The 15056-nt window shown below is 33.4% G+C and overlaps 1 protein-coding gene across 13 annotated transcripts in view; it reads right to left on the bottom strand.

Moving 5' to 3' along the window:
- Nucleotides 1-3933: 3933 nt before the first annotated feature.
- The window catches only part of SENP7 (SUMO specific peptidase 7), a 174117-nt gene continuing 162994 nt past the window's right edge, over nt 3934-15056 (bottom strand). For 12 of the 13 annotated variants that reach the window (XM_059688021.1, XM_059688020.1, XM_059688017.1 and 9 more), the window contains 8 exons: nt 14646-14768; nt 12499-12591; nt 11097-11221; nt 9733-9785; nt 8380-8423; nt 8220-8288; nt 7448-7598; nt 3934-5721 (listed from right to left, as the gene is read on the bottom strand). In XM_059688021.1, coding sequence (XP_059544004.1) covers nt 5584-5721; nt 7448-7598; nt 8220-8288; nt 8380-8423; nt 9733-9785; nt 11097-11221; nt 12499-12591; nt 14646-14768 — 796 coding nt within the window. In that variant the 3' untranslated portion in view covers nt 3934-5583. The remainder of the gene's footprint in view (nt 5722-7447; nt 7599-8219; nt 8289-8379; nt 8424-9732; nt 9786-11096; nt 11222-12498; nt 12592-14645; nt 14769-15056) is intronic. The other variant, XM_059688012.1, reaches the window with a different exon arrangement.

Here is a 15056-nt window from a genome sequence, read left to right on the forward strand (position 1 = left end):
CTTATCAATTCAAATGTTCTCTGGGTTCTTCTAGAACCAACAATTTATAAGCATAAAATGTCCAAACTGACTATACCTGTCTGATTCATAGTACAGATCTACGCACAAAATTAGTTTTCTTCGGGCTGTTTCTCTTTGTAATAAGTCTACTGTCCTTAAATTTCCTTCCTTGATAAAATATTTGAAGATCTTTCACTATAACCGCTTACTAGTCTTCTTCCTTATCTGGAAAATGGGATAGTAGTAGCAAACTACTGCTATGATAGAGCTAGTGTGAGGATTGAATTAGGTAATATACAGAAAATGCTTAGAATAGTACCTGGTGCATACTGCACACACAATATGAAGGATAGCTATGTGATAATAACTTTATTGCTTAATTTGGTATGGCCCAGTGTGTTATCCCTCACCCCATAGGACCAGATAAAAGTCTTTGTATTAAGACAGTTGTTTTTATCAAATAAACCTAGTAGAAAATAATTTCATTATAATCCTTGTGGAAGCTAGAATTTATTAGCAAAAAGCACTGAATTTATCTTACTAGTATGTCATATACCTCAGTTCTTTTAAAAAAAAAAAGTTTTCTAATGATCTAAAGCACATTTTCTCTGAAGAATCCTAAACTAAGTGTGTTAAATCATCCTTTGTTTTATGCTTTAGGAAAAGCTCAAGTGTATTTTTTAATACAAGCTCATACAAACCACATTTCAGCCCTTCTTTAAGCTCACAAATCTCAATGACCATTAAATAAATGCATGAGCACAGAAGTATTTGCAATATATTGATACGAATTTTATTTGCCAAACTGTTGCTGAGTAGGAGGAAAAATCTGAAAATTTTACTAAGTGAAATGAGATAGTTCAAAGAAAAGTTTCATGTTGATAATTCAGACCAAGGAAGGCCCGGCCGGTGAGGCTCAGTGGAGCACTTTAAGGTAACAAAAGCTACTTGGAAATTCTTTTCAATGGCCTACTCCAACAAGCCAGGAGATCTTCTGAAACTCACAGTATTCTGGAAACATTTCTGTACTTAGAATGAGAAAAACCCTGGGCAACCCTGAGTTCAAATTCTGTTTTTACCACTTAATATTTGATTTTGGTGAACCTAAACTCCTTGAACTGATTTAATCACCAAAGAAATTAGGTATGATAATCTCTGTCTATATCACAGGATTTCTGGGAAAAAATAGGAAATATGAAAATTCTTAAACTAATGTATACTATTTGTCTTTCATTACAAGTGTTCATAAAGTTTTAAGAGGTTTCAAATTTTGGAATTCTCTTTTGTTCAAACTGCAGAATGGAATAAATGTTCCCTAATTTAAATTATACCTCAAGTATTTACTTAAGAACTCTAACAATGGTTATTATATTCTATAAAAAATAGTTTGTAAGATTTCAAAAATCTGTACTTAAAAAAAATAGTATGAAAACTTTAGCTGGGTTCATTTGCTTCTAAATACATTTACCATTTTATCAATTCATTTAACTTCACATTTAGTGTACCTTTTAACTGCAGCATTCTTAGAGTTAATTGCATCTATGATACAAGGCAGTACATGATGACTACCATAAGGTGGTGCCAGGGGAACCCAGGAAAAAGACTAATTCCAACTGGAAAACTAAAGGGGGTTTATTAGAGAAGATAACATTTCAGCCAGGCCTTGAACGGCCTGGTGCAGTGGCATTTCAGTGGGCAGAGGTGGAGAGGGTTAGTGGGAGGAGATGGGAGTTAGGAAAAAAACCTGGTCATGATCAGTAAGGTAGAAAAAAACACAATCTGTACAGAAAATAGGAAGGTATTTGCTAAAGCAGGAACAGGAGCCTCGGGAAAATAGGTTGGGAATGGAGGTTGAAAAGGTTGAGGTAGATTACGAAATACCTTGAAATTCTTACCAAGAATTTTGGATTTTTTCCTATAGATGAAAAGATTATCTAATTTTAATTACTCAGAAAAAAATACTCCTTGAGTTTTCATTGAGATTCTTTTTAGGAAATATTTCAAAACCTCATCTGATGGTCCTTATGCTTCAGAAATATACCACAAATTATAAGTTGGTAAGAAAGTAAACAAATGTTGTGCTTAGAAATAACAAGTACCAGGTTCTTTCATCCATTCTTTAATTCCAAACGAGTTGACAATCATTTATTGACTCAGCAAAAGTTTCCAGGTGTTGACTATATGCTACTAACATACTAAATACAGCAAATGCAAAATGTTTGTCCTTTAGGAGCATGTAGTCTATAGGTGAAGACATGTATACAAACAACGAAATAAAACTGATGAGAGAAATATAAACAAGTCATTATGGGGGAACAGGAGAGGTAATGAATTATTCTGTTTGAGCAAATGTGGGGTGATGACATTTGAGCCAGATTTGGAAAAAAAATAAAGTTGACAAGAAGTAGTGAAAGGGTGTTCTAGAAAGAAGGATTGGCATGTGCAGGCCTGAGGTGTGGAGATGCAATGTTGCAACGTCTATTCCAAACAACCACCTATGATCTTGGGTTCCAAGTGACATTCACACTCACAGGATAACAGTCCATAACCTAGCTCCTTTCGTTCGTATTTGATACACAGCACAGAAAGCAATGCATCAAATAAAGCGTATCTTCAAGTGGAGTCTCTGTAGGAGTCCTGACCCTGATTTCTCTAGCGCCCAGAAAGGATGTAAGAGAGGAGACCACCTTATGCAGACCACACCAGACCAGCATAAGGAAGCCTCATCCACACAGAACCATGTCTTTTAACAAACTTCCCAAACTTCCACGCCCAGTTAGGATAGACTGCAGAGGGAAGCAGGGTTTTATACAATCTGGTCCAGCAGGCTTTCCGAGCATGCATGTCCACTCAGTTCTCCAGTCCAGACACAGTTAACCGTTAAAGGTCTTTTCCACCATTTAAAAAAAATGTTGACTACAGCTGACAGTTCACATTTATTTAAGCTCAGTACATTTCCTAAGAAACAATATTGAAAAAAAGAAAACCCAAGGTAATTTCCTACGAATAAAAGGCTTAAGCTTGGTGTTAAGCCAAAAGTAATTAAAGTATAAATTAATAATTTTATATGACTAAAAGTAGGTCAGAGTGGAAAGATGATAAAGGTAGAAACCAGTTTAGAATGGGCTCTGTATGATGAGTCTAGACCTGTTTTCTCCCTAACAAAAAAGAAAAGCTGATTTAATCAATTCACTTTAATAAACTTTTTCTAAGGTGGTTGAATATCACTCTTTTTTAAAAGCTAACCTTTGCCCAGCTGGTGTGACTCAGCAGTTGAATGTCGACCCAGGAACCAAGAAGTCACTGGTTTGATTTGCAGTCAGGGCACATGCCCAAGTTGCAGGCTCGATCCCCAGTAGGGGGTGTGCAGGAGGCAGCTGATTGATGATGTTCCTCTCTCATTGATGTTTCTATCTATCCCCTCTCCCTTCCTCTCTCTCTAAAACTCAATAAAAACATATTTTTGAAAAGCTATCATTTTACTTTTAACCCCAAAAGTTGTGAATTAAAAATAGTGATACTTCTTCAGGAAGGTTTTCCCTGTCCACTGACAACCCTCTTACCACCTCTCCCTCTCCCTAGCACACACACACACACACACACACACACACACACACACACACACACACGAACTCCCTCTTGTGCTCCCAAAGAAACTGTATGATTGCTTTTACCAGGGAATATTAAGACTGTTCATATGTCCACTTCTCCCATTATACTATAAAGAGTTCAGAAGATCTATCATTCATTTTATTGTAACTAGAAAATTGCCAAATGTTTCCTGAACTGACAATCAAATTAGCAATATGCTTGTTAAAACAGAAAGGAAAATTAATCTAAGCATCAGCCACATGATATGCACTGGCCACTGTACAACTCAAAATTTATTTCTAAGATGCACACATTTCTTTAAAAAATTATACCTCAATCTAATGAATTGTAAATATGTTTAATATAAAATGTTGATATTCTCAAACCATTCCCACATGAATTTAGGAAAATGAATTTTAAACAATCTTCAAAACATGATAAAAAGACAGTGGTATCTTTGAAAAACACACAAACAAAAATATTAAGAAATCACAAGAAAATGTATTATATTTTTACTCTACCAAAATCTGATGTATGAAACAATTAATAGTCACCTAAAAAAGTCCCCTCCTACACACACATAAATTGGGAATGAAGCATGTAATTATAAGATTCTTTATAGGAAACCTCCAAAAGACAAATATCTTTAACAATATAAAGATGGTGACAAGATTAACAAAAGCTTAAAAACACTGAGGCTTAACTGACAATATCAATTCACATGATTCTGAAATAAAATGTTCCTACTTTTAGCTTTATCTGAAATTTCCTTTGCTTCACTGCTTTATATACAGTTACAATGTAAATCCAAGAGATGCTTAAAACAGAAGATTAAAATATTCTTTAAAAAAACATTTTCCTTATCTGAGAAAATACACTATAATTATCCCCTCAAAATATTCTTGATAACATTAGAGGGTTATGAAGTATTTCTATAATACCACCCTCAGCACATGAATTTGTAACTGTTACCTAAACACTGAATAAAAAAAAGTAAGCTCCATGGGAATTACAGGTCTCTAAAAAGACCAATTTAAAAATATAAAAGCAATGATAGCAATCTGGCTTTACAGATGAATACTGGGTAACAGAGCTATAAAATTATATATTTAGTTCTAACAATAAATAAGACTTTGAGGGTATTTTTTAATTAAAATTATAAGGACACCAATTTTATCTTGTATACTTACATAAATTGTGTACATATATTCTGGGGTAATGTAGCAGTCAGTATATAGCTATACTTCAAATTGAGTTACATATATAATTTTTAAAACATTTTTTGTTACAAATTTCACCCTGAATGAACGAACTAAATTCTCAGTTCCCCACATATGAAATTTTTAAAAAAAAAAGGAAAAAAATTACAGCAGAGTAATGGTTCCATTTAGCAGATGAGAAAAATAAGCTGCGCTTTGAAAGACTGAATTTTTATCATCTTGCTAACATTGTCTTCCTTTTACACTATACAGAAGGGATGCCATAAATGGCACTTTCTGAAGCCTTGATACTAAATTCGTTAAAAAAAAAATACACAGTATTCATACTGCATGCTTGAGCTGCAAAGAATAGAATTACAATATCACGTGACTTGTCAAAAAATTTGACAAGCACTGGGGCTGTTAGCAGGGAGGACCTAGCTCCCCTCAACTCCCGTTATGTGGAAGTACAGATCACACAGTTTTATTATCTACAAAAACATTCCCACATTACATATGCTATTGCATAATCCAAGCATATTAAATCAGAAAAATATCAAATATTTATGAAATTTCCATTTCTATCTAATAAGTTTATGTATCTCACCCCCATTTCCTCTCCATCTATAAGATCCCAACAATCTAATAATACACCTTATATATTTTAAATAAAGGCCAATGACTTATAAAACTACTACAAGTTATTTTCTTCTCTGTGAGCTGGCTAACACAAATGCTGGTAAGCAGCTTTCCTGTAATCATGTAGAACATCTGTCATCTTTGTACAGATTAACTAGCTACTGCTTCCCTTCTGCTGCTGCAAATGAAGTTTCAAAATGAGCTCGCGAATGTCCTCCCGTTTGGTCTTTATTACATGACGAGGAAACCATTTCTCCAAATGAATTGGAAGTTCAAAATTAACAATAGGATCCTAGAGAAAAGAAAGAATGCAATCATTTTAGTGGTATAATTCAAATTTGTTTGAATTTCATTTCTACAAGAAATGAGAAATTGCCAACTTTATTTAAACAACAACTTTACTGAGATATCATTCACATACCATAAAATTCACCTAAGATATGCATTTGAATGGTTTTCAGTATATTCACAAAATTGTGCAACCATCACCACCATAATTTTAAAACATTTTCATTAAATTGATAACTTTAGAACATCAAAAATAAATCCTGTTTGTTCTGTTACACTGGTGTTTAACTGATTAGTGCAAAACAGATTAGTAAATAGAGAACGATACAGCTCAATGCAGAAGTCAGGTTGATTTGAACACAATTTTTTCCAAAATGCTAATATTTTGAAATTATTAAAACAAAGAGAAAGTCTTAGCAGTAAATGAAGAATCTTAGATTTAAAAAAACAAAAAACACATCAAATCCTGAAGAAGTGCCTTCTTTTAGTGCAAAAAACAGCCAATTTATTGGCTTCAAGAACTGCTGTATTTTCCACTATGTTAAGCTTAATAAGGAAGTTGCAAGTTATTAAAAAAATAACCGCTGAAGAAGGCTACCTCTAGATCATGTGATGAAAGCTTACAACCTATATTAGAAGCATATTCTACTGACCGAGGCTATTAAAGTAGAATTATGTAACAAACTCAAAATATGTTATGTAATAAGGCACTTAGAATATTCTAAAAATAAAACCAAATCTCTTTGGAAAGAATATTAGAAGACTAGAATTGGCTCCCTTTAATGAACTTCCAATGTGAAAAAAAATAACATATTTCAGTGACTTCCATAACATGTACCATATTCTGCTATATGTTATCATTTCTCTCCAATTATACTAAAAGTTGTAACTGCACCTTATAATCCTTACTTTGAAAGTACTGTAACCTTTAAGGATTTTCCAAGCAAGTATAAATAACCTGCTCAATATACCAACACCACTGGTAATGACTGAAGTAATAAGCTGACAGTTCAAAAAGCAAAGAGTGATCCCTCGCTATTTAAAATTTCTCCTTTAATATTGCTGCAGTTTCAATGGAGTCTCTGGTGAGCTAGAAAATAACACCCACTCTTGTCACTGTACTTATCTAGTTCATGGTTTTCTGGACGACTAGAATACATGAATCTAGTTCTGAACATTTTTCTTCAAATTTCTAACTGCCTTACCACTCTCTGCATGCACCCCACCCCCGCACCCCCAGTAATCATTCTGGAACTCCAATTATATGTAAATTAGACTTTTTGACTGTATCATACTTACCTCTTAATGCTCTGTTCTTTACATTCTTTTTCTTCTCTAAGCAAATTGGATACTTTCTAATGTCTTTTTTTTCTGAAGTTCACTAATCCTATCTTCTGCTGTATCCAGTCTGCTACTAAACCTATCCAATAAGTTCTAAATTTCAGATATATCATTATACATTTTCAACTCTAGAAGGTTCACTTGACTTTTTTAGATTTCATCTCTTCATTCATTTTGTTCATCTTTGACTTTTCTCTAACATATTAATCAAATCATTTCTAAGTTTTTATCTGCTAACTCCCATATATGAATTATCTGTGGTTCTATTTCTTTTTTTCTTTCTTTCTTTCTTGATTACCTATAACATTTTCTGTTTCTTTGCTTGCCCAGTAGTTCCTGATTGTATACTGGTAACTGTGAATAAGAAATTTATTTATATTTTTACATACCTTAAAGAAGCTTTCCACATATTGCAGTAAATATACTCCACAATCACTGCTATTATCTTGTTTAGGAACTTTAGGGCATAGGTCGACCATGTTTGCTTTGCTGAATTCACGGTGAGTTTTTCGTTTAACTTCCCACTCTACCTCTAAATACCTTAAATCATCAAAAAGTAGATTGACTTGAATAGAAATCTCTTTACTGTTATGTAACACTTTCACAAAAGTGAGAAAACATTTGTTGGCTCGAGCCGAATTTCCAAAGACTGAACTTTAACAGTAGAAATTATAATATGTGAGGCTTCAAAAGTCCTACTTTAAAGAAAATCATCGTAGTTTCTAACTAAATGCTAGACCTTTTCCAACAACTCAGCTTTAACAAATCAAAAATATAAAGTTACTTATATCACAAAGTAGATTAACAAATTATTTTAAAACTTTAGCTGCTAGTTTTTTCCAGATCCTTAGAGTAAATTACCAAATTACACACACACACATAATAAGAATGTAAGGTTTATTTCCTAAAGTATTACTTTCGATAACCACTAACATTTGCACTGTTCCTTTGTAAAGTTGTGCTTTTGTTCAATTATGAATACAAATTCTGAATTTACTTTTGACATAGTCCTTGAGAAATATTAATACTTAAATTTATAGGCCACATCTAAATACATAATAAAATACAATTCTGACAGCATTTTCAGTAATTCTTAAAATATCTTCAAAATTATTGAGATTTTTAGGTAACAAACTAAAGAGCAAACTTGTCATTACTTACTCTCGTAAATTCTGAACTGTGTTTTGTATAGAAGCAGCTTTCAAGGAGTCTAGTATGAGAATGCATGGCCTATTAAGAGCAAAGGAAAAAATCAAGATGTACATTTTTGTATATGAAGTGAACCTAAATATCTGAAAATATCATTACAGCATGTACCTACCTTTTACACACTTTCTTTGGTATTGACATACTCGTCTCAGTACTCTGAAATAACATAAATTTTTATGACTTTACAATTAATACTAGTTTGAATAAATTAATATTCAGTTACTTTCTAAAATGTTTCAAATAACTTTGAAATTAAAATTTCAAATAAGAGTTATTTTCATCATCAAAAGTGAGCTAATTGCACTTTTCAAAATTCACTGATTTATTTTCTTATACTGGTGAAACAGTAGTTTATACAGTTTTACATGTGGCCCAAAGAAGTTATGGACCTTTAATATGTCCTAAAAAACAATCTGGAACTTTAATTAATTACTTCTACTCAGAGTTATCATCTTCAGAAAAGATAAGCAAATTTAACCTATGCTTACATACATTCTCTACCTCAATAAATAATGTCAGTAGAGACACATTTCTTCCCTCTGAAGCACAAAATGCAGAATATTAATGCATATTAAGTGAAAAGGATGGATATTTTTTGTTGATAAATTTGAGAAACAATAGGTCAAACAAACATTTCTTTAAAGTAGAACTTCTCAGTATCTTTATTATTCTAATATAACAGTGAATCTCTAAGACAGAAATGGCATCCAGGGTTTACCCAAATTATTGGACCTTAGAATCCCTTTTTATCATAAACTGCATCTTAGAACAAGTATTCCAAGGAACCCAATTTGGGAAACCTGGCTTAAAAGCAAGAAAGAACTCCCTATCCTGCCACTGTGCCAACAGAGAAGGAAACACCTTCCTTCTGCCTACCCAGTTCTAGTGAAAGTTAAGACACAGGCCTGTCCCAGGGAGGCTGCTGCTATCTATGCTCATCAAAAAGTCATTTGGTGGCTACCTTAATCGATTAAGACACCAAATATAGACCATGCATACTAGTTTGGAGGACCTTACATAGAAAAGTTAATGGTAATAATCTTAATCTCAGAAGCCATGTGGGTTAGCCTTGATTCTATTTTGAATAATTTTTATCAACAATTCACAATAGAAAGTAGAATATAAAAATATGCTTGCTTAGTTTATTGATTACACTAAGTCCAAAAAATTGCTAACATAAGGAAGAATAAAAGTAAATCTGACCCACAGAAACGAGAAAAGTAGTCAACTAAGATGATCAGATAAGCTACTACAAAACTAAACAAACCTAAAGAGTTAAGGTAAGTTAAATAGATGCAAAAAGAATGATAATATCTCATGTTCTCGTTTCTACTCCCACAAAATCCATCAAAGACTTATAGGCAGCAAAAATTTAATTATGGGCCACCAATGTCCCACCTAGCTATGCTGTATTTTACAGATTCATGAGTTTCCCTTCCTTCAAATCTATAAAGAACACACTTACTTGGGAATCCACTGTACCCAAGGATGGTGCTGAAGTTGTACGTAGATCTTTATCTAGTTAGAAATAACAAAGCAGTTAGGAGTCTTTATGTCTAATACAAAGTATTTAGATAAGCATAAATTCTAATTTGTATGTACATAGTATTTAAAGGGGAAAAAATACCTGGGATCTATTTAAACTTTTTCATGGTTGAAGTTATAAACAAAATTCAATCAACAGATAAAACTGACTATGGTCAGCTATTATCAGAAAATACATAAACCCCAGAGCCAAACCTGAAATACCAGTTAGCTGGGTCAGTTTCTTATAAAAAGACAATCTTCAAAAATGGATCGCTAATCAAAATGTCTGCTGTTTCTATTTATTTTCTAAAATATATTTTTATTGATTTCAGAAAGAAGAAGGGAGAGGGAGAGAGAGATAGAAACATCAATGATGAGAGAGAATCATTGATCAACTGCCTCCTGCATACCCCAATTGAGAATTAAGCCCGCAACCTGAGCATGTACCCTGACCAGGAATCGAACCATGACATCTTGGTTCATAGGTCAACACTCAACCACTGAGACATACCAGCCAGGCAAAATGTCTGCTGTTTTTAATATGGAGGAGTATTAATTTGCCTAGCAACGGTTCTTATAACCTATGATCGATCATAGAGTGTTTCATACGTATACTTTTTAAGAAGAGAATAATTAGAGAAAATTGAAAATAATCAGTTGCTTTATCAGATACACCCCCCTCCCCTGTCGCCAGATTTTGGTCAGTGTTAATGATAATGACTATTATTAATTCTGCTTGCTGCTTGGGCTACAGCTATAGAACATATAATTTTGATTTTTCTTCTTCAAAGAAAGTAGGCTTATTTGCTTGCTTAATTGGGTTGTAACATAAGAAAAATCAAAGCAGAATTATAAGAGACCCATATTACCTAGCCAAATTACTATGTCAACAAAAACTGTGTTACTTTATATTAAGAAAAAATGGGGAGGACATGAGTGAGGGGGGTTGGGGGGGTAATGGGGGCATGAGGACACATATGTAATACCTTAATCAATAAAGAAATTTAAAAAAAAATGGGGAATTTCAAGCTTGACTGAAGATCCACAGCATGGATCCTTAGTCATGCTGGCAAGATTATGCTATAAAAAGTACCATGATGAAACTCAATATAAAAGTATATCAAGAATTACATATTGTCTATATAGGAGGTTGGGCATCTATCATGAAAATTTCAGATTTCTTATTCTCCTAATAAGTTTAAAGATAATAAATAACTATGCTATCTTTTAATGTCATAATGTTTCCTCTAATCATTCCATTGCTGTTGCTATTAAAAACACCATTTACATTATGTGTATCACCTATTGTTTTGTTGTTGTGTTGGGATTGCTGAGCCTGGGATTGCTGGGATATGGTTTGTGGAAAATCTTCATACACAGCTTCTTCTAACCACGGAAAACAAATAACTGCAAGATACCAGTGAGACCTGTTGAAAAAGAAATACTATCTTAATAACACAAAATCTAAACAATGCAGAAGAATATATCCTAGAGCTACAGCTAAGAAAGGGGGTATGACAAACTTTACATTAATTTTGAAGAAGTCAATTATAATATCTGATATAATACAGAACACACATGCCAAAACTAATTAAGTAAGAAATAAGACTACTTAGGATAAAATCTGAGTAATTCAAACTTATTTACTTTCATATAGTTAGTGTTTTCTGTCGAGGATCTGCTTTAATAAATAGACTCGAAGCATTATCATTTTTCTATTAGTTCTTAAAAAGCTTATTCTCAAATATTTGAAGATTCATGCTAAAATCTTTTGATCTTTTCTTGAGCCCCCCCCAAAAAACATTCAATGTCTCAGTCATTACAGTTTTATGCTCATTTGTCATTTTATTTTTTTCACTATATTTACAATATAACCACTGTCAAAACAAAATCCAAGATACATAACTCATTATTTTAGCTAATGAGTGGATTAAAAAACTATGGTACATCTACACAATGGAATACTACGCTGCTATAAAAAGGAGGGAACTCCTACCATTTGCAATAGCATGGATGGAGCTGGAGAGCATTATGCTAAGTGAAATAAGTCAGTTGGAGAAAGATAAATATCATATGATCTCACTCATTTGTGGAATATAATGAACAACATAAACTGATGAACAAAAACAGATCCAGAGACAGAGAAGCATCAATCAGACTGTCAAACCTCAGAGGGAAGGCAGGGGAAGGTGGGGCTAAGCGGGAGAGATCAACCAAAGGACTTGTATGAATGCATATAAGCATAACCAATGGACACAGACACGGGGGGGGGGGGATGGTGAGGGCATGAGGGGGGCTGGGGGGGGGCAAAGGAGGATAAGGACACATATGTCATACCTTAATCCAGGGGTCCTCAAACTACGGCCCGCGGGCCACATGTAAATACAAATATTGTATTTGTTCCCATTTTGTTTTTTTACTTCAAAATAAGATATGTGCAGTGTGCATAGGAATTTGTTCATAGTTTTTTTTTAAACTATAGTCCGGCCCTCTAACAGTCTGAGGGACAGTGAACTGGCTCCCTGTTTAAAAAGTTTGAGGCCCCTGCCTTAATCAATAAAGAAAAAAAATAAAAATAAATAAATAATAATAATACCTGGGGTTAATATACACACACTTTTTACTGATCATCTCTCTAAATACACCCCAAATACTTTTTCTGCACTCTCTCCAATTTTGTTTTGAAATAATCAGAAATACTCACGATTCATTTACAGGCACAAAGATGTAATCTTTATTAAAGATGTTTACGTTGCGAGTCCATGTTCTTACCCTTTTATGTCTTCTTTGTGCCATTCTGGGAATATGAAAGATAGATATATTTGATATATAAATAATTAAAAATTTAAGATAAGGATTTCAAGAGTCATTTTTATAACTGAAAACTGCTAGGTTTAGTTTATCTAACCATCCTTTTCAAGATATATATCACACTAGAAAATTATCTCTTTTTATTAACTCCTGGGTATTTTTAAATCTGATCCCTGTTTATAAATAATGTAATAGAAGAAAGGCAACAATTTATAAAAAGTTATATAGATTCTACAAGTGGCATAACTGAATATAAACAACTATACCTATTTATCCTGTTTAGTTCCATCTTCACATGGTATAAAACACTATTATTAAACCTAAGAATTGTCTAAATGTTATATCTGTGAATAGGAAGGTGTTTTAAAACATAATTAAAGAGGAAGAAGGAGGCATATGTTCTTAGATCTTTAAAGGTGACACTCGTCTCCCTTCATTTCATATATAAAGAAACTATGAGAATGAGTTAAGTATATCCATCTTTCATTTTATTTCTTCAACAAATATTAGGTTCCTAAGAACAAATAATAACATCACCCACACTGACCTAAAGGAAATTATTTTAAAATGAGAGCAGAAAAAAAAAAACACACAACAAATAACTAAAATATAAATGTCATAAGGAATTACACTACAGATCTAGGAAAGCCACTTATAAAAGGGTTGGGACAAACACAAAAAACAAATATGGAATAGTTTATTTTCTTTAAATCAGGGGTGGGAAAGTCCACGGTCCTGGTAAGGCTTGAGAAATCATTTGGTCTGGCCCTGCCAAGGCAACCACAGGTGGGACTCGAAATTCAATAAATCTAGGAGCTTTTTTCATAGCAACATAAACTTATATTAAGTGAATTATACTAAGCGAATGATGTTATAAATACCTAAATGGCCCTTGGCAGGAAAGACGTTCCCCACCCCTGCTTTACTAAATCCATCAAGGAAGTTAAGGGAAGATATCAAACCAAGTTTGGATGTCAAAAAATAATTTTAGGAAGGGGATGGCATTTAACCATGGCATAAGGGAGGTGGTATGTGACTTCTGGACCAGGGATCCATCCCCTGAAGAACCTCTTTTTATACAGGGAATGAAACAAATCATTAAGTTCTTAAAGATTTATATACCAAGTAATATAGGAAATAGACATCTTTGCCCAATATCTGTTCATCTGACTAACCAAACTTGCAAGGGTAGACATGAGAAGGAAGATGGGATCCAGAAAGGGCTAAAAGATGTGATAGGAATGAAGACTATATGTAGAAGACTAACTTCATAAAATAATCTGGAGTCACATGTTCACTGAATTTTTTTATTTCAGAATGGCCCAACCATTACAAGATTATAAACAACTGCTTTCCTCTAGTATATAGTCTGTTAATTTTCCATTTGAAAATCACAAGGATGCCAAGTTTTCTGTGTTATATTAGTGTTTGGTAGATTTCCTGATTATGTTAACTTTATTTGATTGGGAATACATTACACATAGGATGGGGCAAGGAGATTAGGAGGAATATGGGAGCCACTGATTAATCTTATTCTCAGTTCCTAACTGTGTAGAAAATCCTCAATCAAATGTCTAACAGTTCTCTCCCCTTTAAATAATAACATTATTATTTATCTTTTTCTTTGGGTTCCTAGCATGTACCAAGCACTGAGTAAAAGGCACTAGGGATAGTAGAAAATAAGGCAGATAAAGTCCCTGACCTCATGAAGCTTATACTTTAGGGTGAGAAACTGCCAGAATTACTGCCCATGATGGAAGGTAAAGAAGAAATAACCTAGTTTCTTCCTTTCTTCCATTCCAACTCCCAGTGTCCCCCCAAGGAAGTGCAATTGGAAATGAAGCCTGCAAGAGTCAGCCTCCCTGTGAGAGGAAGCAGCATCATGGAAGGGTGAGAATGTCTCACAGAACAACAGGCACAGCACCTATACAAGTGGTAATATCACTCATCAAGGGAACACTATATGAGGTTATTTCATTAGAAACATCAAAATGGTATATTTGCCTCTCAAAATATAAGTACATTGGAAGATAGACTTACGAAAGATTTGGATTATCTTCTGTTAAGTTATTTTCCTTTCTCGTCAAGCATTTATAGAAAAAGCTACTAAAAATGTGACTTCGTTCAACAAGTTCACTTGATGCCTTTTCCAATATAAGATACCTGGTAAAGTAGCAACACCACAAAATTAAATTATTTTTAGATTTTACCTGGTCTTCCCACTATTATCTTATGTGTTCTGGGAATCTTCATTTTTATATCCAATTAGATTCAAAGCAATCTTGCAATTTGCTCTGATTTCAGTTCTTTTTGTTTTTTAGTTACTTCAAAGACCTGCACCAAGACTGTTTAAAGCAGAAATTGCCCACTTATTCATTTATTCACTTAACAAATATTATCTTCTGTGTTGAGTACCATATTTATACTACAGACACAAAAGAAGAGGAAAGA

This window comes from Myotis daubentonii, chromosome 3 (genome assembly GCF_963259705.1).
Source record: "Myotis daubentonii chromosome 3, mMyoDau2.1, whole genome shotgun sequence".
NCBI lineage: Eukaryota > Metazoa > Chordata > Mammalia > Chiroptera > Vespertilionidae > Myotis > Myotis daubentonii.